Raw genomic sequence first — 24,233 nt, 5'->3', positions numbered from 1 at the left:
TCCGTTCTTAGGAGCACAAGAAAACCAACAGTTCATCATAAACAGGATTTAGTTTCTTGTTGCTAACAGCAAACTATTCCGCATTAAGTTACAAATCTCTTTAGCTCACAAAGCAAGCCCACAAAGCAAGCTCGCAAACTCCTAACCAGGGACTCTGTCCCTCTCTTTACAACTCTTCCTGTTCTACAATCCTCATGCTGTGCTACACTTAGCTCGGATCTCTAACGATATTTTCTTCGTCTTCGGGATCCTTCTCCGCCTTCATAACGCTTGAAAATTATCTTCTTTGCCGTGCAGAACTTGATTAACAGCAGCCCCAAGTCAGGTACTGTAACTCCTCCTATTTCTTATTCTTTAGAAGCTCTTTCAAAGCTATCCCTTGCATGGACTCCTGTGGAAAACTGGAACTGCACTCTGCATCCTGCTGCCTCAACACTGCAACACAGACACTGCAGTGTATGATAAAACTGGCTACCTCTAAATCATCCGTAAACAGTGTGGAGGCTGTCTCTCATTGGTCGGGTTCTATTTTAGATTCCATAGGACTTGACAGCTGAGTGATAGAAAGCAGCAGCTAAGAATATACTGTAAATGCATGCTTCCCCTCTGAGTAATAAATTTCAGGTCTACTGGGGACCAACGACTTAAACTTATTGTAAAATATGCTTATTATATCAAAACGACCTGCATGACATGATGATGATTTTGTTAAGAGACAGATTTGGTTATTTCACAAAACAATATTTAAAACTAGTTTCAGTCTTAGGATCATCCATCATGACCTTATAATAGTCTTGATAAACAGAATATAAAATTCTTTTTTAAGCAAATGTGTCATACTTTAATTTAAGGAAACACACACAGACAGTAACACTTTCAAATTTTCTCCATTTTCCCCTATCGTCTCCTTCTGCACACAACCAGGTTTCAGTTTACAACTGCTGCCAGTCTGTCTCCTAACATGTTAAATGAGAAGAGCCAGAGGCACTGCCAAGACATTAAATAGACTGCATTATGATGAATACTTTTCAACAAATTTTAAATTTAACTCAGTACTCTTAATTTCCAAGTTTAGCACCCTGCCTGATATGACAAGTCAATATTTTATCAGTGGAAAAACATATTATCAGGATTGAGGGATTTTTAAAAAAAAACTGATTAAATACTAAAGGAGGCAAATGTGTATTAAACAGTGAGCTAGACTATAAATAAAACTCCATTTGGGGGCACAGCAGACAACTTTTCCATATTCCCTACGGTATCAATGTTCTTTACATTATCAAGGAAAGTAACAAACATCTGCAAGCTCCAGGATGTTTTTTATTTTCCAGTTACCACAACAACATTACAGTAACTTACACTTCCTCTCAAGACAGATTTGGGAAAAATGTTTTATGTGTATGCAAAACACTCCAACATAAGTGTTTTTAGGAAGGAGATAACTGCTATACTATAGATCATGCTGCCAGTTAAAAATTGTTAGGAACTTCATCAAGAAACCCATTTCCTACCATTTAAATTTAAATGTTAGGCACGTATTCTAATTATAAAATATATAAGGTAAAGCCTTCTAATGGATACAAGCTTCACCAGTCATCCAGTATTGCTACATTTCTATGGACTAGAACTAAGCAATAATTCAAGTGTTAAATTGTGAATGAGATTCGTATTGGAAAGTTAGGCCTTCTCACTAGTTTGGATAATGCTTCATTGTTTTATTTTGTTTTGTTGTTAATGAGAGTTGGTTTATTTTGATGATATGTAATGGAAGGAGTATAGACATAGAACTGGAAATGGTTTGGTCAATACAACTCTTTATATCTTGACTGGTAGGTGTTCATGGTATATGTAAAATTTTGACCAATTTCTGTAAATCAGATAGATGATATCTTGTTTCTCTAAATTACTCTAATTCCAATGCGCTTCCTTTATCAAAAGAAAGATCCTTTTCCTAACCAAATCTTGATTTCTATAATAAAATATTCACGTTTTAAAAAATAATGAAATAAAATAATAAAATAAAATAAAATATATACGGTTATACACCATAATGTATTATTTCTGAAACAATCCCCCCCCCCCCCAAATCACATTAAACATCATAGTAGATTCTTGGCTGGACCCAGAGACTTCACCCACTACTATATTTTATCCTTCTTTAGAGGAAATCTGGGATAGAACTTAGGCTCTGTCCTTCGGTTAACAAAGTAAGCACATTCTTTCTAGAAATAGGACAGCAAAGGCAAAGGAAATACAAAGAAAAGGGGAAATCTGTAATGGGTACTAAAAGCCATATAAGGAGCTATTTGTATTAACTATGGCTCAGGAGTCAGGATTTACGTGCTCTCTTACACTGCGGATGTCCTGAGCCTCCCTAGCCTCTGTGACTTAAGCTCCTATTCCTGCTCTCATATCTTCCTTTTCAGGTATTTCCCAAGAGTTCTAGGTAACTCCCCGCTTTCACTGTCTCCTATATCTGTAAGCTTCTTCCCTTCCCTTCACTCAGATTCTTCTCAAATGTCACTTCTTCAGAAACCTTCTTAAACCTCTGTATCTAGACAGCCCAGCCTCACTCTTTGTCTTCCTGTGGTTTTACTTTTCTTCAAAATACTTATCAGTATCTGCCAATGTATCACATGTTTACCTGTTTGTTAGCTTTACTGCCTGTCTGATATTTGCTTCAAAATAATGAATTCAACAGCACATTAAAAGCATTATACATCATGACCAAGTGGGATTTACTCTTGGAATGCAGGGATGGCTCAACATATAAAAATCGCAATGTAATATACCACATTAATGAATTAGGAACAAAAATCATATGATCATTTCAACTGATACAGAAAAAGCATTATACAAGATTGAACATCTTTCATGATAAAAACACTCAACAAACTAGAAATAGAAGAAAACCACCTCAACATAATAAAGGCCATATATGAAAAACACACAGGTAAAGTCATATTCAATAGCGAAAGACTCAAAGCTTTTTGTCAAAAAATTATGAACAAGATCAGGATGCCCACTTTAGCCATTTTTATTCAACATAATAAGTCCTAGCCAGAGCAGTTAGGCAAGAAAAAGAAATAAAAGGCATCCAAATTGAAAAGGAAATAAAATTATCTCTTTGCAGATAACCTGATCTTATATGTAGAAAACCCTAAAAATTCCACAAGACAAAAAAAAAAAAAACCCAAAAACTGTTAAAATAAATTCAGCAAAGTTGTAGGATATAAAATCAACAAACAAAAATTGTTTCTATATGCTAAGAATGAATGATCCAAAACAAAAGAAAAAAATTTCACTTACAGAAGCATCAAAAGTAATGCAATAATTAGGTATTAACCTAACCAAGGAGGTGAAAGACATACAATGAAAGCTACAAACCACTGCCTAAGGAAATTATAGAAGACACAAATAAAGGAACAGACATCTTGTGTTTAAGGAGTATAGGACTTAATATTGTCAAGATGTCAATATTACCCAAAGAAATCTACAGATTCAACATATTCTCTATCAAAATTCCATTTTTCATTTTTTGCAGAAATAAAAAAATCCATCCTAAAATTCATATTGAATCTCAAGGGAACCCAAATAGCCAAATAATCTTGAAATGGAAAAACAAAGTAGGTGGTCTCACACTTTCTGATTTCAAGATAGTACAGAGCAACAGTAATCAAGTCAGTGTGGTGCTGGCATAAAGACAGATACATAGATGAAACAAAATAAAGAGCACAGAGATAAAACAATCAAATATATGGTCAAATGATGTTTGACAAAAGTGCTAAGACCACTCAATAGAGAAAGGACAGTCTGTTCAACATTGGTGCTGGAGAAACTGGATATCCACGTGCAGAAGAGTGAAGTTATCTTACACCATATACAAAAATCAATTCAAAATGATTAAAGATCAAATTTAAGACCTAATTATAAAATTATTAAATCGAAATACAGGGAAGAGTTTCATGACATTGGATTTGATAATGATTTCTTAGATATGATATCAAAATCAAAGGCAGCAAAAGCAAAAATAGACACATGGTACAACATCGAACTTAAAAATCTGTATGCACTAAAGGCTACAGTTAACAGGGTAAAAAGGCAAACTATGGAATGGGAGAAAATACTTGCAAATTATATACCTGATAAAAGGGTAATGTGCAGACTATATAAAGAACTCTTATAACTCAGTAACAATGAAACAAATAACCCAATTAAAAAAAATGGTCAAAGGACTTGAATAGACTTTTCTCCAAAGACAACATCCAAATATCAAACAAGCATATAAAAAAATGCTCAACATTATTAATCATTAGAGAAATGCAAATCAAAATCATAATGAAATGCCACTTCATACCCATTGGCTACTCTAAAAAACAGAAAATAATAAGTGTTGGCAAGAATATAGAGAAATCAGAACACTAATGAACTTTTGGTAGGAATGAAAAATGGTGCAACCACTGTGGAAAACAGGATGGTGGTTTCTCGAAAATAAAAAATAAAAGTACCATATTACGCAGCAATCCGTCTTTTGGGTATGTATCTGAAAGAACTGAAAGCAGGGTCTGAAAGAGATATTTGCGTACTCATGCTCAGAGCAGCATTTTCACAAAAGCCAAGAAGTGAAAGCAATCCAAATATCCATGGGTGGATGAATGGATAAACAAAAATGTGGTATATAGAAGAACTAGAAGGAATATTATTCAGCCATAAAAAAGAAAGGAAATTCCATCACATGTTACGTTATGGATACATATTGAGGACATTATACAAAGTGAAGTAAACCAGTCCCAAACAAATATTGCCTGATTCTACTTACATGAGGTATCTAAAAAAGTCAAATTCGTAGAAACAAAAAGTAGAATAGTAGTTACCAGGGGCTGGGAAGAGAGGGAAACGGGAAGTTGTTGTTTAATGCATGCAGCATTTCAGATTTGTAATATGGAAAAATTCTGGTTATCTGTTGCCATCAATCTGAACATAGTTAACACTACTGAACTGTACACTTAAAAATGGTTAAGATGGTAAATTGTATATATTTTTACAATTAAAAATTTTTAAAATAATGAAACAATAGAGATGCAATCTCTCAGAGTATCGACAGCATCCTTATTTTATTAACAATTTTTTAAAAACGCAATCAAGTAAGTGAGGGTATAAATGAAATAAGATTAGCCTTATGTTAATAACTGTTAAATCTGAATTACAGGTTCATCAGGGTTCGGTATACTAAACGATTCTCCCATCTTCTGTATATTTCATGCACTTTTGATACATGGTCCAATAAACCTGGTTGATGTATAAAATTTTAAACTACACTTACATGCTTATCACCAAGGCCCTTCACTGACTCAATATGACAGGAAACACAGCACATCCTTTCTACTCTATTCTCTCTGGATTAAAATGAAGCTATTAACATTTCAACATATCTTGGTGAGTCCACAATCATATACTTGCAAGATAAGCTTTGTGATATCAAGTAAAAGCATTTTAGAAGAAGTAGTTAAGTTTTTTAAAGAGCATTAATGCTTACCATATAATAAATACATTTTTATACTCGAGCACTGTACTGGTTTTAAAAAGAGATATTCAAGCAAATTCAGAATGCAATCAGCTGAAGTACCTTTGGTAAAAGTCAAAAGACAGCTGTTTCTAGTGAAAAAATGTAACATTCTAACACAAAACAGTTATTTCACTAGGTAGACTTAACTGGATGATAACACTGAACTCTAAACCAACATAAAGAAAATCACTTTAAAGTTTTAACAATAACGCTCTCATATTAATGTCCATTGCAAATGTATAACTTTTTCAGAAATAAAATTAAAAAAATTCTTAAAGTAATGTATGTTCAGTATAGAAAAATTGTAATTCAGTTTACACAGGAAAATCGAGATGGCCTACAATTCCGCCATGTAGAAAAGCTCATTATTAAAAACTTTGTATATTAACCTCTAATCTCTTTTCGGTTAAAAGGTTTAATCAAGATTTTTAAAAATCTAAACGAATCCAATAATTGCTTAATTTATTAAATGTTTGGAATAGAAGGTCTCCCAAGAGGAAATTTACAGATGCAAATTAACAAGTAGACTTTAAAAGATATGCAAATCCATATAACATACTTATATTTAAGGGGTGGACTCAACGGATTATAGCTACAGTGATTTGATGACCAGTTTTAGCCCAAAGGCAATTTTTGATACATTATCCAAAAGAGAAATATAAAAGATAGCAAATTTTTATAGAAAACTGTTTAAAAGCAAGAAAACTCATGCTGAACAAAAGTATCTAATTCATACATATCTTAATAATTTAGGTGTCATGGACCCTTTTAAGAATCTGATGAAAGCGATAGACACTTTTAAAAATTATATGAGCAGATATTCAGACAATTACATGTATATTCAGGGGGTTCACTGATCCTTCTACAAATACCGAGACTGTGAATGAACTCCAAGATAAAAGAACCCTAATATAAAAAACATCAACAGAGTTTTGTCTTTTATGTTTACAAAATGAGTACTGAATAACTGCCAAATGATTAGATAATTTATTTGTTCAATAAAAATTTACTGAGCATCTATGTGCTCAAATATGTATGCTCCTTTGATAGGTGCCATGCCACATGTTGCGTGCTGGACATAACACAGAAAACAAAGCAGATTTGAGACCTGACCTCAGGCAGTTCACAGGAATAAAACCCAGTCACTTTCTTCAACTGATCTCACAATATAAAAAGATGGATATATATAAACATGCACATAATCGTAATACACTATAATAATAATTACATATAAGATATAAAAGTAGTTCAAAAGAGGGCAACTCAGAAAAGCTTTGTAGAAAAAAATGACCAAAGCCTCTACTAAAAGATGAGTAGAAACTCACCAGGTTTGAAATAGCATCACAAATTAGGAAACTATAAATGCTACTTATAGCTCTTTATGGTTTACAAAGCACTTAATGTTCATGGCCATGTCAGTTAAAATCTATACACAAATGACTCAAGCACATCTGCAACTAAGGCTTCTCTAAGCTCCAGGCCCACGTATTCAATTATTTTGACAATTCTTCAGTGTCTTAAAAGTATTTCCATATCCCAAACTAAAAACATGTCCTTCCTCCTGAAATCCAAACCTATTCCAAGTTTCATTAACACATCAAATGATACTATGATCCATCTAGTTGTATAAGACAGAAACCCAGAAATCAGTCTTTCCTCTCCTTGGTCCTCCATCACTAATTCCTGGTGATTTCACCTCCAATTATTACTCAAATCCACCTGTTCGGCTTCATGTCTACCAGCACCATCTCTCACCAGGATGGCTACAATAATCTCCTAAAGGGTGTATTCATATTTATTTCAGCCCCTTCCCTGGTGCTCACTACACTGCAGCCAGAGTTGATTTTTCCACAATGGAAACTTAATCACACCACTACCACTCCCTTCTATATACCCTGTCCCACCTCGTTTAAAATCCTTCTGTAGTTTTCTATTCTTGTAAAATAAAGACAAATTCCTTAACAGAGTCCGGAATCCCTGAACAGTGCTGCCCCTACTGCTTCCTCAGCCTAGTCACATGAAATGTTAACGCTATTTCTCATGTTACATATGCAGAAATTGAGTCACTGGGATATTATGAAATTTTGTCCACAAAAAGGCAATTGTAATTAGCTGTAGAATGATTAGAGAATCCTATTATTATGACTTCTTGTCTAGAACTTTCCACTAATTAACCTGTTTCCATATCTCTAATCATCTGAAAACAAATCTTTAATGTAAAAATGCAAGTTATCTTAAAAAAAATTAACACAGTGTTAGCATACATATGCCTTAATATTAAAGGGTACAGCTGAAACTTACTGGATTTCATTAACCAATGTCACCATAAAAAATTTTTTTTTAATTAAGAAAAAAAAAAAAGCTCTGACCTCTAAAATTGACTATAAACATACTGGTGGCAAACTTGATGTTTAAAAAATAATGATAAAAAAAAAAAAAACATGATAAACTTAGATGTCCTTTACAACCAAAAAAAATAAAGGGTGGAAACTTCCACTTTTGCATATGCAAACTTTTGTGAAACTCTTACCAGATGTCATGTATGACACTGAGGACATAGCAGTAAATAAGACAGCCAAAGTCTTTTTTTTAACCATTTTATTATGATTGACATGTAAAAAGCTATACATATTTAATGTATACAACTCGCTGAGTTTGGGGATAAGTAAAACTATCACCACTATCAAGGCCCAAAAATCCATCAAAGTCTCTTTTTTAATGGAATTTGATGTTCTAATGGGAAAAGACAGGGTAAATAAATAAGGAAAAGAAGAATCTATCAGATGAGAATAGGGAAGGAGATGTGGTGGGAATGCTGGAGACAGACTATTAGGTTAGGTAACCCAGAAAGTTCTTAGAAGGTGATATTGGTGATGGAATTTGAATAAAAAGAGCTGGCCTGTGAGAATTTATAGTTCAGAAAGAATAACTAGTGAAAGGAGCTTGGCATGTTTGAAAAAAGGCCAGTATAGCTGACGCATGAGGACAAGGGATCACAGAATGAGATGAGGGTGTAGGGGAAGGCAGGCACTGAAATGTCAGAAACACTTTTCATAAAGGACGGTAGGGACAAAGGCAATTCTTAATTCTTCTTCGTAAGTTCTTTTGGCCACTTTAGAATCAAGTGTAAAAAAATAATTCATCCTAACATACTATCTTTTCACTTTCAAAAATTTATATTGAACAATAACCAACTGAATCTTAACTTGCCTTAAAGTGTTTATAAGATTAATTATCTTAACATTATAGATACCACAACCTCTGTCACCTATCTCATATCTAGAAACCTAAACAAACTTTGCAATACATTTAAAAATCAACCACAAAAAAAAGTAGCACCCTCCAAAATAGAATTTCATAATTACAGCCTCAGGATAAGGCTCTGAACCCAAGGCAAGCTCTATCACACTGAAAACTAGCAAACTGCAGAAAGCAAAGCCCATGAAGCATAAACATTCCTTGAAGATTACGCTACACAATTAAGAACTGTTTAACAATTCACTGGATCGATCGTAATTAGAAATATTTCCTCCATTCCATTTAGTCCAAAGGTTATTTAGTTCTCCCCTTTATATAAGAAAATAAAATGAGTTTACATAACAGAAAAAGAAAAGGTTAAAATAAATCAAGAAATTCAAAGTTGTACACCTTTCTCCCTGACCCCCGACTCTTCCCTTTTTAATTTTTCCTTATCCTTATTTAATTATCTCCGTCCACTTCTCTTATACTCTCAAGCCTTTCACTCTATGCTCTGAAAGTATATAGTTAGGATTCAATAAAACGCAAAGACGAAAGAGAAAATTTTAGCCTATCATTTTTCTGACCAAGACAATAACAGGCTTACTCTTGCTTTATTGTATTTCTCTATATAAAAATGTCAAGGTCAAAAAGATAATAATGACTATTATTATTATTTAAATAATAAATCTAACATTTTCATGACTGAAGCTGTCTATGGAATCTGAAAAAAAACCTTTAAAGAACTGGAGTCGGAAAGACTCAGAAATAACTATTTTGATAAGACTTCCTAACTACCCAGTTTGATTCTATTCTAGTCTGTTGTATAAATACCAGACTGTCTACTCCTCCCTAGAGCAGGTATTTGTTCCTTTATTAGAACTGTCTAGACGCCCAAAAGAGACTATTAAAAATATAGACAGGAAATTGTCTCTCCAATTTTAATAAGTGTCTCTCCAATTTTAATAATATTACTTATTTTCACCCTTCCTTACTAGAAGAAGCATTGAATTCCAAAGTAAATATATACATGGATCTTAAACACAACAAATTATAATCAAATTATAATGTATATCATAGAAGAAAAGAGCTCTCCGGCTGGATAAGTAAGATTTTTGTTTACTATCCCCTACAAAATGTTAAATAATTGGTTATTTAAGAAAAGTAAATACGAACTTTGTCCTCAGAAAATTTTATAGAAAAATGTATTTGAATTAGAGTTCTTTAAATGCCTAAATGTCATGAGTAAAATTTTTAAAATATAAAGGTAAGAACGAAGGAGGGTCTATTATGCTTCTCATCCCACCCTACACCCACCAATGAGCAGAATATCTCTGCTGAGTTTTAGCAAACATTTAGCAAACCATGTCTGCTATACATTTATCTCAAAACAGGACGGATTTAGGAAGGATTCTATGATCCTGACAAAGCAAAACATACACACTTACCAAAGAGTCTCCGATGGAGTTTGATCACAATGAAAAATAAGAGACATTTTTGTTCCTTTGGCTTTCTATTTTTTCTTGGCTTTGAGAAAGAACATCAGCTAAACAAAAATGTTTGTTAGAACTCAAAGGACTCTTCGAAAATTAAACTAATAACAAACCTTACACTACAAGCCAATATTTTATAAATCTGAAATGAGAAACAGGTATATATATAAAAACAGGGTTTTGAGAAAATGTATGTTTTTGTAAACACATCAGAAGTTAACTGCTTTTCTTTTTATTAAATTAATAATAGTTCTACACAAATTATAACTCTTCCCACAGATATTTTACACAAGATTTTCTTCCAGTGGGTCTTAACATATGTTTTCCATTTAAAAATGAGATAGAATTCATACTCTCATGATATTTATGGCTATAATAAAAAAACATAGCAATTTAATTAGGATGCAATTTCAGAATTAAGAAATACTTCTAAGTGTTTTATATGGATAATTGCTAAACTTTAAGAACTCTTCAAGGCATACTGTTATTTTTACTTTCCAAATGGGGCATAAAGAAACTAAGCATTTACCATGGTGGACTGTATGGCTTCCAATAATTCCTTTCACTCCTGGAAGCACATCCCTTTGCAATGTGACTTTGCCATGCTTCCTATAAAGAGATGGCATCTATTTCCTCATCCCTTAATGTGGCAGAAGTGACCTTATAGGACACGAAGCTAGGTCTCAAGACCTTACGGCTTCCTCTCTTGGGAAGCTGCTGGCAGAGAGTGAACAAGCTAGCTTCCTAGGGCATGAAAGATCATTAGAAAGAACCCAGCCACCCAGTAGTGCCAGCTACCATAAAGTGCCAGATATATCAGTGTGGCCATTTTAAAGGAGCTACCAGATGACGACAGCCACCCAAGTAACCCAAGACAAGACCAGCATAACAACCAAGCAGCAGAACCCAGCCCAAATTACTGACTCATGGAGTTAGCGGCAAATAAAACAGCTGTTGTTTTAAGCCACTAAATTTAGACCTAGGACTGTCTGAATCCATAGCCTAGACTCTCTCCACTATTTAAAGCTGTAATATACTCTTTGGTTTGGAAACAAATACATTTTGTAGTCTAATTCAATTTCATAGATATTATCCAAAAACAATCAAGTTGAGAAATAGTTTATGTTTTTTATCCATTATCTTAAAAAAATATCCTTTGACTTCCTTAAAAGAAAATAGACACATACATAGAAATATGTAATTGTAATAATCCGAAGCTGATAACATTTCCTAGAAAAAGTACTTTCTCTTCATTCCCAAAGATAGGCAAGTGTTCATTTAAAAACTTATAACATTCATATATATTTCATCCACAAAAACAAAACTCACCTTGGGATCTAAATGAAAATCTGAATGGCTGTACAATAAAAAATTAAGAAATTATTAATGTTTATGAATCTAATAAAATGTGTGGCTTTAAAACAATAAAACATTGTTATTGTAATGTTTAACAAGTATACATTCATATTTGAATGGAAACACTGAACTAGGAGTGAAGGAACCATGACAGAGCAAGAACCACAAGCGTCTTTTGTTTTCCTTAAGGGTTGGCAACATTTTTCTATAAAGGACTAGATAGTAAATATTTTAGGATCTGCAGGTTGTGCCGTCTCTGTCCTAACCACTCAGCTCTGCCACTATGGAATGAAAACAGCCATAAATAATATATAATAAGTATATAATCCTTATTTATAAAAAAAATCCTTATTTATAAAAACAGGCAGTGGGCCATAGTTTGCCAACCTTTGTTTTAGGTGCTCCATTATCTTCAGCCAAAATACACCTAGTTTACTAGCTGTGATCAAGTAAATTTGTTTGCTACCTTAATATGAGAGCTATTAGAAAGTACTCTCTGTCCTCATATTCTACTATCTGCAAAATAATACTATGTATATGTGATAGTAAATTTTATGTGTCAACTTGACTCAGCTATGGTGCCCAAATGTTTAGTCAAACATGAATTTAGATGTTGCTATGAAGACATGATTAATATCTAAAAATCAACTCACTTGTAGTAAAAGGAGATTACCATTGATAATGTGGGTAGGCTTCATTCAATTATTTGTATACCTTAGGAGCAAAAACTGAAGATTCCCAGAGAAGAAACGATTCTGCCGCATGACAGTAACAATTTGCCTTAACAAATTTCAGATTTTCCAGACACCAAAATCACATAAGCCAATTCCTTATATCTCTCTCATTAAGTATGGATATATAGATATATTAATGTCATTTAATGTAATATGCCTTTAAATTTTAAAAAAGATATGCTCTGATTTTTTGTGCACATCCAAAACTATGTGAGAAAGTTCTTTTAGTCAATATTATTACTTGACATTATTCCCTCCCCTGCTTCCTTGCAAGATAACTGTGTGTATATGTGTGTGTGTGTGTGTGTGTGTGTGTATACACACACACATACATGTGAGCTGTGCATGTCTCATAGGGAAAGAATAGACATCCCCAGGTTATAGATTTTGAAGTCACTCATGCAATATGTTTTGGCCAACAGAGTGTGAACAAATGTGATGTACATCACATCTAAGCAAAAACTTGAAACAGCAAACCAAGTTTGGACTAGCCTTCTTGCTTTGTATTTATCGAGAGATTCGCATATCTCATATAAGGGCTGTTTCTCCTGGAGCAGATTCACAGATGACTCACAGTCTACAATATAAAGATAGTAGGAAATACAACTTTGCTATTTTGAGAAGCCACTGAAATTCAGAGGTAATTACTACAACAAAGCTGAACACTACAGAAACTGGTACCAGTGAGGTGCTACCTAAACTACCTAAATTTTGTTATGTACGCTTTGGAGCTGGGTGGCAGAGAGCAAGGAAACTGTTATTGGAGATTGTAAAAATGGAAAACTACAAAATGTAGTCATAAATAAAACTGTTATGTGTAAAAAATTAGGTAACTTGGTGAGAAGACGGGACTTGTAGTTGGGGTCCTAAGTGGAAGAGGGGCAGCCTGTGGGACCGAGGTCCTAACCTGTGGGGGCTGAGCTAACTCTAGGCAGTGTCAGAATTGAGTTAAATCATAGAACACCAAGTCAGTGCCCACAGAAAACTGAATAATTGCTTAGTGTCAGCTTCAAGCTGATCGAGAAGGAAAGGTTTCGGTGGTAAGATGCCCAGTTGGAAGAACGCAGGAGGGACAGACATGAGAATGAGAAAGCAGGCACCAACTTTAATGCGGAGAGCGCAGCTCTGTTGCGGGGGGAGTGGTTCTATTGTGGGGAATACGCTTCTGCCCTAGGAGACTGCATGGGCTCCACATATATCAGAGTACAATAGTGTCACACGTGAAACAATAAGCTGAATCATGCTTACATGAGTTAGGTGCAGGCAGGCGCTCTACTACATTAATGTAACATTCTAAATCCAGGGTTCTATTCCTAGCCACAAGCCTGGATCACAGCCAGATGTGGGACCAGCCAGGCCTGGGACTCACACTTGTTATGGAAAAAGCCACATATACTTGGAGTACGAAAGTATTCAGTAAGGAGTGAGCAAAGGAAACAAGTGTTTTCACCCAGAAAACTCGTTCAGGTGGAACAAAATGACTTGGAGGGGACGCCCCACAGGAAGAGACCAAGGATATGGTCCCACAGAAGTCCAATAAGCTTAAGAAAACTGTACAGACGTCTAGAGAAAAGGCACACGTCAAACAACTGAGAATGTACTGATCAGTATGTGCGTAAGTCTGACTTATATCAAACAGATAAAAAGACAAAAAACTTCCAAAACCACCCTCAGCCTGAGTTAAGGGTCTGTTAGTCTTCTAAATCATCTTTGGGCCACCGGATTTCTATGGACAAGAAGTAGCCTGGGAAAGCTGCTCAACTCTTACCTCATTCTACAGCCAAGAAGGGCAATACCTCCAATACTCTGTTCAAATACAGACAAGGATGATATACTAAAGGTAGCAGCCCACACGGAGCACAGCCAGCAGCATTGGAAAACAACAGACTGGGAAGCTACACATAGCTCCCAAAATCAGGGTCTAGGCAAGGAACATCTCCTAGTGCCAAGAAAAGGAGCCCTCATTACATTTACCTAGCAGGATTTTTACAATTGCTAGGGACCAGTGACTGCTGTGTGCCTCCATTAGTCCCCTTTCTTAACAGGAATGTATACTACGGATATCCTATCCCGTTCCATTACTGTATGTTGGAGAAATGGCAGGAAGAAGGTACTGGTATGTGGATCAAGAAAATCTACATGTGAAAATGATGCAGAAAATCTAACAAGGTTCTAGGCTTCTAGAATAATGTGATTAAAAGAAATTTTGAGATAATTTCCTTGAGGAAATTACATTTTGTATGCAGAAGGAAAGAAAGTTAATATTTGTGATAAGAGGGCAGTTTGTAGTAGATTGCATTATTATTCACTATTTACCACCTCCAACCTTGGAAGAGGCTTACACGTCTCTGCCCGTTGATTTATAACTTGCCTGTACCTCCAGAGGGAAGAAACTTTGATCCTAGCCATGTGACATGATTTGGCAGTCATCCAGCACTCCACACCTGAGCAGAAGCTTTAAGAGGTATCACAAGTTTCAGCCAGCTCTCTGAGTTCTCACTACCATGCAAATGGTAGGTCCAGATAGAGGCTGCTCCTTCAGTTTGGGTCTTAATATGAAAACATGTGGGATAGAGCCGCTCTGTATAGGCAGTTCCACATGTAATAGAATATAAGCCGCCAAGATCTGGGGGTTGTTTGTTTCTGCAGCACAGTTGATTACTACAGAAATCAAATGAAAAAAAAAGGTAAAAATGGAAGGAATTATGTGATGCATAGCTATTATTTTGGTTGCTGAATATAGTGGGAAATGCCAATGGCTGTAGATGAGTATAGTTAATGAAGGATCTACGTGACTATGGCTAAGGGTAAATACAGATTCCACAGAGGATAAGTCAGGTCAGTTTAGTTGTTGGAAGTGATGTTTTGGCAAGAATAAAACTAAGGTCCAAAATGGTATTTTAACTTTTATTGTTAATAATAAACACTTCATACAGACTTCACATAGTCCTCAACTGTAATAAAAAATAAAAACTTTTATTACTATCTTTATTTGCCATACAAAAAGACACTTAGAAAAGTTCAGTAACTTGCCAACATTAAAGAGTTACCAAATGACAGAATTAAAATTCAAGATTAATTTTAAACTTTTTTCCTAAACCATGTTCTCAAAAAAAGGTACAAATTATTTAGTAATCACTGCATAAAAGTGATAACTTAATTTTATACCATTTACCAATTCTATATGATAGATGCAAGAAAAACCTGATTCCATGAACTGAGTTCTACGTATGGATCCCATTAAATACTTTATTCACAAAGAATTTTTTCTTTCAAACTCTAAAATGTTCTTATTAATGTGACAACCAAGAATCTAAAAGAATATATCTTTTATTTCTAATCAATAAATTTTCTTACATTTAAACTACAGTAAATCAGAATTTTGAAGATTTAGGTGATAGCTAAAATTACCTTTCAATATGAAAAATATTTCCCAAGCAAATTAACAACACATTAAAATAATGGGTGATACATTTTAAACACTTTGTAAACCATTTAATATCCCTTACATTGCCCATGTAAACTATAAATGGTAGAAAAATTAGAAAAAACTAAAATGTATTCCAAAAACAGGAGAAAAAGAGGAAAAGAAAACCTAGAACCACCATTAAGAGATAAAAAATTAACTTTATATTGTTATACGTCTTTCCAGACTTCTTTACAATATCTACATACACATTTACTTTTAAATCAAAATTAGATTATATGCACAATTCATATAAATGATTATTAATATGATCTCAACAGAATTGCTTATGAATGAATATTCCTAACTTGGAGAATGCCAAAACTTATTAAAATAATCTTTCTGGCTCCCTCTGCTGGCAACTAAGAGAAGCTTTTTAATTCATTTCCATTTGAAAAATCAAAGTCAGCGAACCACTAATTAGCTATTTATTAAAAACATCTTTAAGAACCTGTCCAGGAAGTATACAGAGGACAATTTTTAATGAATTCCTATTAGCCAGCAGGGATTTGGCATCAGAAAAACCTGGAATAAATTCCCAGCTTGATCACTTATTACCACTAAGATGGGGAGTTGTATGGTTAGATAGCATAACCACTAAAGAATTATTATGTAGCTATCAAATTCAAATAGATTAACTTTTACAACATAAACTTACTGTACTTGTACTCTTAATAACTCACTATTGCTCTCAAGATCAAAATCCTTAACATAAGCTCTAGGATTCTTCACAGTCTGGCCACTACTGACCTCTGAAGTGTAATCTTGAAGTTGGATACTCTCTCCTACCCTCCAATCTCTCCTCATAGTGAAGTTCTTCAAAAGTACCAAGTTCTCTCACAGGGTAACTTGGCACAGCCTTCTTTCTTCTGTGTTACTTAACAATAATAGCTCATTTATTTAGATCTCAGCTCAACTTTTTCAGGGAAACTTTCTCTGATTTCCCAGACCAAGTCAGGCCTTCCCCTGGTATAGGTCTCCTTCACACAGCTTATTTATTACATAGAACTGCAGCTTTATCTTTAAATGTGTTAGCATGGTGATACTAACATTTGTCTCCCCAATTTGTCTGTCTACAAATTCCTTGAGAGCAGGCAGGGAGTACTCTATATCCTTACAATCTAGCCACTTGACCTCATAGAGTAGAAACTTAAGTATCCGTTGAGTGACTGAACAAACTGAAATTAACAAATACTGAAATTAAAGAATTATTTTTAAAACTGACTACTTCAGATAAAAGGTGGCTATATAAGTGTAAAATAACATTACAAATATTTTGCTTTGTATTGCTTCTCAGGCTAGCTGGTGTTCATAATGTCTGACAGAAAATCAAACAGAAATATCTTTAACACATATACTCACAGAAAGAGTTGTATCCATCAAAGAGAAGAATCTTTAAGAAAACAGAAACCTAAATATATGATAGTCCTTTTAACACTCCTGATTTAAATTTTTAAAGTTTTTAATGTGTGTATAATTTGTTTTTCTAACAAATATTCAACTGGATATTTGACTGAAGCTTAGTATTTTATACTGTAGTACAGAGTTTTATTTTTCAAGGAAGTCAATGGTAAATGAATTAGTAGAGTTAACAATAACCAGCTATAAAGGTATGCTTCATGGTTTCTTTGGAGAAGGAAGTACGCATATCTCGTTATTTTAATCGTAGGCATACCTACGATTTCCTTAAAGAGTGTGAACTTTTTATAGATTAAATTCATTCCTTACATAGTAACCATTCCCAAATGTGTAGTAAATTTTGGCTCCACATGGCTTTTCATTTAAACCACAAAAAAAGGAGATCTGGGAAGCCCCAACCAAAAAAAGCAACAAGGTTTGCAATATATAGATTCAGATCCCTGATAGAATTTGATAGATTTATCTTTGATAAATTTTTAGCAAAGTCCATGACTCCAAAACTGCAACTGTCACTTTTTTCCCCACAAGCTACATTATGATGTATAAAAAAACTAAAAATTAATTTCTCCCTTAATCATGTTAAAGAAAATTAAGTTTTAAAACATATCTCATATATAATAGAATCAAGCCCTTCAGGGATCATCCAGTCCAGGAATGGTATATACTTAGCATTATATGTGGCCACTCCCATGATAAATATGGGTAAATAAATCTTAGCACTTTCCTTTTGACCAAGAAGAATGTCCACAGACCGAGCTCCAGGTACCCGAGGATAAAACAATAGTCAATCCAAGGAAGATGACTTATCAGAGGAAACACAATGGCTTTAAACATTTGAATCGTATCATCCATTCCCACTGATGCTAGTGGGAATCAAGCAAGCTTCATCAAGCAAGCTTCTGATAAATTTGCTTCGCTATAGAGACTGGACAAAGTATCCAGCCCACTAGTCAGCTATTTAGTTCTCATTATACATTAATAAGATGATATTAAATACCTCAGTGAACTTTCAGTGTAACTCAGCATCTTCTAATCCAATCGAGATTGAGTTTTATCTGAAACGAGCCTGAGGTGAATTTATCAAGGTGACAAAAGGCATTCCCCTGGCAACAGAGAACTGGGTCTCCTCTAATAAAACTTTTAATTCTAACTTTTATCAGAGGAAACTGTAAAAACTGTGAACATCATTGATTTTCTCATTAGCTTAGAAGCACGTTCTTTGCTGTTCTTTTCATGACACTAAATCTCCTTAAAATTCATGTTTTAAAAGTACATTGTTTCTCCACTAAATGGTGTCTCAAATTTTCTCATTTCGATTAGCTTTAAATTTTACCTGAACTAGAAATACAATCACAGAAACTCAATATACTGAAAAGACATGCAAATATTAATCAAGGTTTTAAGAAATAAAATTCAGAAAAATAATGGAAGAAAATATCAGTTAACAGCTATGGAATGTGGGATTTAAAAAGACTTGAATTCTTCGTATTTTCCATGTTTTTCTAAATTTTCTACAACAAATATTGTTCTGTTCAGACTTCTTTACTTGCAAGAAACAAATACCCATTCAGTTTCCTTCAGAAAAACAGGATTTGTCAAAAAGATATCTGAAAGGCTATATGGGAAATCTAACAGGAAACAATGGGGACCACAACTGAATTGAGCCCCACAAAGTCTAGAGATAGAGGGTGACCAATGAGTCAATTGTGTTCTAGGAACCTCATGAAGAGAGTATGAGTTGCTCAAACATGCTATGCCAAATACACTGCTCAACTCTAGTCCATGTACATTTTTCCACTCTCAAAGCCCGCTGCGAAGAATCTTTCTTCACTTTCATCTTAAACTCCAAATCTGTTTCATTTTAAGTATAAGGCTGTGCTTGAGGTACAAAAAGGTTAGGAAAACAGGGACCGAATTTTACTTTTGTTCAGGGACTGAATTTTACTTTTAAGATTCTGAATTGAATACATATCATGGTTTTAGAAAGACCCAACAGTATAGAGAAAGATATATAAAAAGGAAGTCTCTCTCCTCTTCCCTGGCATTATTTGGTGGGGCGGGCAGGGGGGCGGGTAGTAATCTATGAGAGAAAAATTTACACTTAATTTATGTTTCTAAAATTCATAAATATATTACTTAACAAACCACAATATAAAGTTTCCCCATTTGATTACTAAATAATTGTATAACAACCAGAAAAATGTACATAATCAAAACAAATAGGTTACTTTAAAATTATGTGATATCATATCACACAGAAATAATAAGAAATACTAATTGGTTAGTTCAATTTTAAGTTGATATTTTTCTGAACTTTACTGTCCGAAGAGCAGATAAAATTAGACTGTAACCTATTTATAAACTGTATGAAATATTCCATCATAGTAGAAATTTTTTAATTCAATTTATATTAGTCAATGGCAAAAAGAACTATTATAGTTTATGTATTTTCCTGTTTCTGCATCCCTAAGTATGCTATTTGATCTCCCTGGTTCTACCCTTGTCCCTCTGCTACAGTTTACTCTCCACACAGTAGTCAGAATATTTTTTTAAAAACACAAGTCAGATCAGGTCATTCCTTTGCTTAAAACTCTAACTAAAATAGTTGGTGTTCTTGCCATGATAATTAGGAAGCAATCAAACAAACCCAAATTGTGGGATGTTCTGTAAAAAAACAAAAACAACAAAAAACTGGCCTGTTGAACTCTTTAGAGGAAAAAGCAGGTATGTCCATTTCCTATTGCTGCAAAACCAAAACACGGTGACTTAAAACAGCTACTGTTTATTATTGCTCATGAGTCTACAGGTCAACTGGGCAGTTCTGTTATGCTGGGCCGGACTGAGTAATCTCAGCTTTAGCCCATGCACAGGCAATGGCCAAGTTGGTTGAGGTCCGGCTGGTCTAGAATGGCTTCTTTCCCATGTCTGGTGATTGGTTAGCTGTCAGTTGGGGCAACAGGGGCAACTGGTAATCAGCAGGCTTGTTCATAAGACAGAAGAGAAGCATGAAAGATCTTTAAAGACCTAGGCTGAACAACATTTCCAACGCATTCTATTGTCCAAAGCAAAGCACAACACAATCTACATTCGAGAAGCTGAAAAATGAAGTCACATTGCAAAGACTATGGATACAAGGAAGGGTAGAGAATGGGACCATTTTTATAATCAATCTACCTTATAACATGGCAAAAGCACTATTTTAAACTGCTGGTTCTCCTGAGATGAGAGATTATGAAAAATAGAAAGGTTGACATCAACTATACTTTGTTATGAATCCTATAACACAGGGTTTCTCAACCTTGGCACTATTGACATTTTGGGCCAGATAATATTTGTCGTGGAAGGGCTGACCTGTGCACTAAAGGATATAGGTGCCAGTAGTACCTCCCAAGTTGTGACAACCAAAACTGTCTCCAGACATTGCCAAATGTCTTTTATGGAACAAAATCACCCACAGTTGAGAACCTCTGCTATAAAGGAAGGAATTATGGTAAAGACAACTTGGTCTTCTTCCTGCTACTATTAACTAATTTTACTTTAAAAGTATGTTCAAATGATTCTAAAATGGAAACATTACTTATAGATATGTAAGATGTATATCAAACTCTTGCCATATTAAAAATTCAAAGTTTCAAGACATAGATTCATGCTAATTTATAAAATTTTTAATGAATCAACAATATATATTCAATAAAATGTTTTTAGTTTTTTCTTTTCACCCATCCCCCCACCCTCTCCTCTTTGGCAACCAACAGCTTATTCTCTATATCTATGCATCTGTTTCTGTTTATTTCATTCAGTTGTTTTGGTTTTTTAGATTCTGCATATAAGGGAAATAATTCAGTACTTGTCTCTCTCTGTCTTAGTTCACTTACAGAATACCTTCTAGGTCCATCCATCATATCTTCTTTATCCATTTATCTATCAATGAACACCTAGGTTGCTTCCTAAATATATAATTACATATTTAATCAAAATATTACCACATTTTGAAGTCAATATAAACCCCAGATTGGTCCATTTTTCAATAAATAAATAAATAAATAAATAAATAAATAAATAAATAAATAAATCTGTAATGTTTCTCTCACAACCTCCAAATATAAAACTCTGTCTCAAAAGTATAGTTCACATCCAATCATTGTGTCTTCCCATTTCATGACAATGGCAATTTACCTTCCAATTCTACCTCTCACTCTAACACCAATTATAAATGTGAAACATACCATAGAAAGCCACTATAATAAATTACATAAGTAGAAGGCATTAATTTTAAAACATCGGAATATTATCTGGGCAATTGGTAATTAAAAAAATAGGAAACATATTGGAAAACCTAGCAGTCAGTCATGAAATAGATTGATTTAAAGTGTTTTCCCAATACTTATGTTACCAGAAATCCTATATATAAATCAAACCACTTCAAAAAAATAGGAAATCTTGTGAATCTTTATAAACTAAATATTCTCTAGCTTACACTGAGGTACAAATCTGTGATAGCATTGGCCAAGTGAAGTCATATATACAAGAACCCACTTAAAGGCCCTTATTCTGGATTCTCTTAGTGAAAAATAATAGTTTTTCCTTCAGAGAAAAGAAAATGGGGTAATTTGCTAACCCTGTGATGTATCAACGAGCAGAGCTTGGACCAAGATCAGAGGAGTGAAGGGCTTAGGGCACCAAATTTAAGGAAGGACTCATTCTCAAGGCCAGGCAGTGAGCCAAAAATATGAGGCAAGAATCATTTGTTTTAATCCCAATCCCACTTCCAGTCCCGCAAGAATTGTACTTCACATCAGAAAACAGCACCCAGATATTTGCATCCCCAAGGTCTGTCCTATACTACACTTCAGTACTTATACCTTAGTCATCATTATCTCTGTGTCCCCTCAAAGAACCACAAGGCCTGCCTAGCCTACTAGAGTGATGTAGCGAATGTGGAATGGGGAACCCAGCAGAATGGGTCATTATACGTATACATTTAGACCACTTAAAAGTTTTTAAATTGTGAAAGTGGAAAAGAAGGGCATTCTGGGACTCCAAAACTCTGCCCTTTATAAAGTTGGCTTCGTGTTTAAAAGTGGTTTATAATTTTTTAATGTGTGTATTAACACTTTCAATGAAAATGTTATATTTTAGTCAATCTTTCCAATTAATGGTATTTAAACTGAATCAATGTTATCACCCAGGAACACTGAAAAGTAATAAAATACTATATGGTTAGAACTGTTAGTTCTAACAATTAAGTAACTATAGAATAGGGTTTCACCTTCACCATGCAATACTATTCCTTTCCTACTTTTGGTCTTTTTTAAGAAGTACCTTCAATGCTAAGCAGTCAGGAGCAGGCACAGGAAAAGTTTATTCTATTGGTAAGAACAAACAACAAAAAAATCCTACATGATAGCCTCATTGCATTAAATGAGACACTTCTTTTGTCTTAAGAATATACCCAAACACACTACCACACCCCAAGTGTTTTCAATGTGTCCTAAGTGTAGTTCCTTCCTTCTTTGTGACTCACCCTTTCCTACACAAAACAGTTCAACAGCAGGAATGCAATTAGCTCTAAGCAATTAAGAAATCTGTTGTTCTATTTCCTCAATGGGTGTACAAAAAAGCTCTAATTAATAAAGCTTAACTTATAGGACCCCTTGCAATAAAACTCTTTAAGAAGGGTAAATTACTTTTAGTGTTTTGAAGACAATAATAAGAACAAGTCCTTTGATATCTTTAAAGGTCATGTGAGCAACTTTAAATCTATCTTTCCAACGGCCGCTCCTAGACACAGAATCTCTTTTCAAAAAATGTACAGGCCTGTGCATTCTTCTCAGATCTGAGAGCAAAAGCTATTTCCTCAGCAAATTAGTGAATTGGTGAATGTTAAGGAATGTAGGGTTTTTGATTTGTTACCTATAGGTTCTTGATAGCAATTATCTTAACATATATTCAGTAATTAAGCAATTTCAGAAAAACATTCATAAGTTTTTCATGTGTAAAACTTGCCAACAGTCTTAGGACTATGAATAAGTATGCTCCCAGTAATAAATTCCCAAATAAATTTAAGTTCTTAGTTTTACATAAATAAGTTTATTATAAATTATATTAATATAAATTTATTTTAATTATAAAAATAAAGAAATGGAAAATAAATATTTCATAATTCATAACTATGACCATCTTTGTATATCTCCTACTGGTCTTTTACCATGTGAATGTTTTATATAACTATTAACAGGTTATACCTAGATTTTTCATTTTGATTTTTTCACTAATAAGATTTCCATTTCTTCCACAGAATTTCTTCATACAGTTACAAAATAGTCTTATGTTGTAGTGTTTTATTACTGTAAAAAAATTACTGTAAACTTAAGACGCTTAGAAACAACACTTAGTTCACAGTTCTATAGGTCAGAGATCCAGGTCCAGTGGACTGGGTTCTTCGCTTAGGTTCTCTTAGGCCAAAATCAAGGTGTTAGCCAGGCTGGGCTCTTGTGTGGGGAAGAATTCACTTCCAGGCTCATTCAGGTGGTTGACAGACTTCAGTTGCCTGCAGCTGTAGGACTGAGGTGCGAGCCAGAGTTAAATCTGTTTTCAATGGGTTCCGGTGATTAGAGTAAGTCCACCTGGACAATCTCCCCTTTGGCTAACTCAAGTGATTTGTGACCTTAATTACATCCACAAAATCTCATTTACCATGTAACATAACACAATCATGGGCATGTTACCTCATCATACTCAAAATCCTAGCGATTAGGGAGGGAAATCATGGGAGGGAGCTTTTTTGGAATTCTGCCTATCACACATCTGCATCACAGTGGAAATGTATTACTAACTGTGGATTGTACTCAGAAAGTTTAAAGGTCATCTAGCCACTAGACTAGAAAACTTTAAGGTCCTTTCCACCCTAACATGCTAAAAATCTAACATTTAAACATGTAAAGAAGTGAAATGTAAGGTTA

The 24,233-nt window shown here is 34.2% G+C and overlaps 1 protein-coding gene across 4 annotated transcripts in view; it reads right to left on the bottom strand.

Annotated features, from left to right (window-relative positions):
* The window catches only part of UACA (uveal autoantigen with coiled-coil domains and ankyrin repeats), an 80,527-nt gene that overhangs the window by 43,441 nt on the left and 12,853 nt on the right, over positions 1 to 24,233 (bottom strand). Inside the window, exon 1 of one of the 4 annotated variants that reach the window (XM_016126895.2) lies at positions 1 to 1,931. The exons of 2 other annotated variants lie outside the window; for them this stretch is intronic. In XM_016126895.2, the coding sequence (XP_015982381.2) occupies positions 1 to 39 (39 nt within the window). In that variant the 5' untranslated portion in view covers positions 40 to 1,931. Of the gene's footprint in view, positions 1,932 to 24,233 lie in introns of those variants that run through there. One more of the 4 variants, XM_016126896.2, reaches the window with a different exon arrangement.

Source organism: Rousettus aegyptiacus, unplaced genomic scaffold (genome assembly GCF_014176215.1).
Source record: "Rousettus aegyptiacus isolate mRouAeg1 unplaced genomic scaffold, mRouAeg1.p scaffold_m13_p_3, whole genome shotgun sequence".
Classification (NCBI taxonomy): domain Eukaryota; kingdom Metazoa; phylum Chordata; class Mammalia; order Chiroptera; family Pteropodidae; genus Rousettus; species Rousettus aegyptiacus.
The sequence above is the reverse complement of the archived record's forward strand: the minus strand, read 5'-3'. Positions and strand labels throughout refer to the sequence as shown.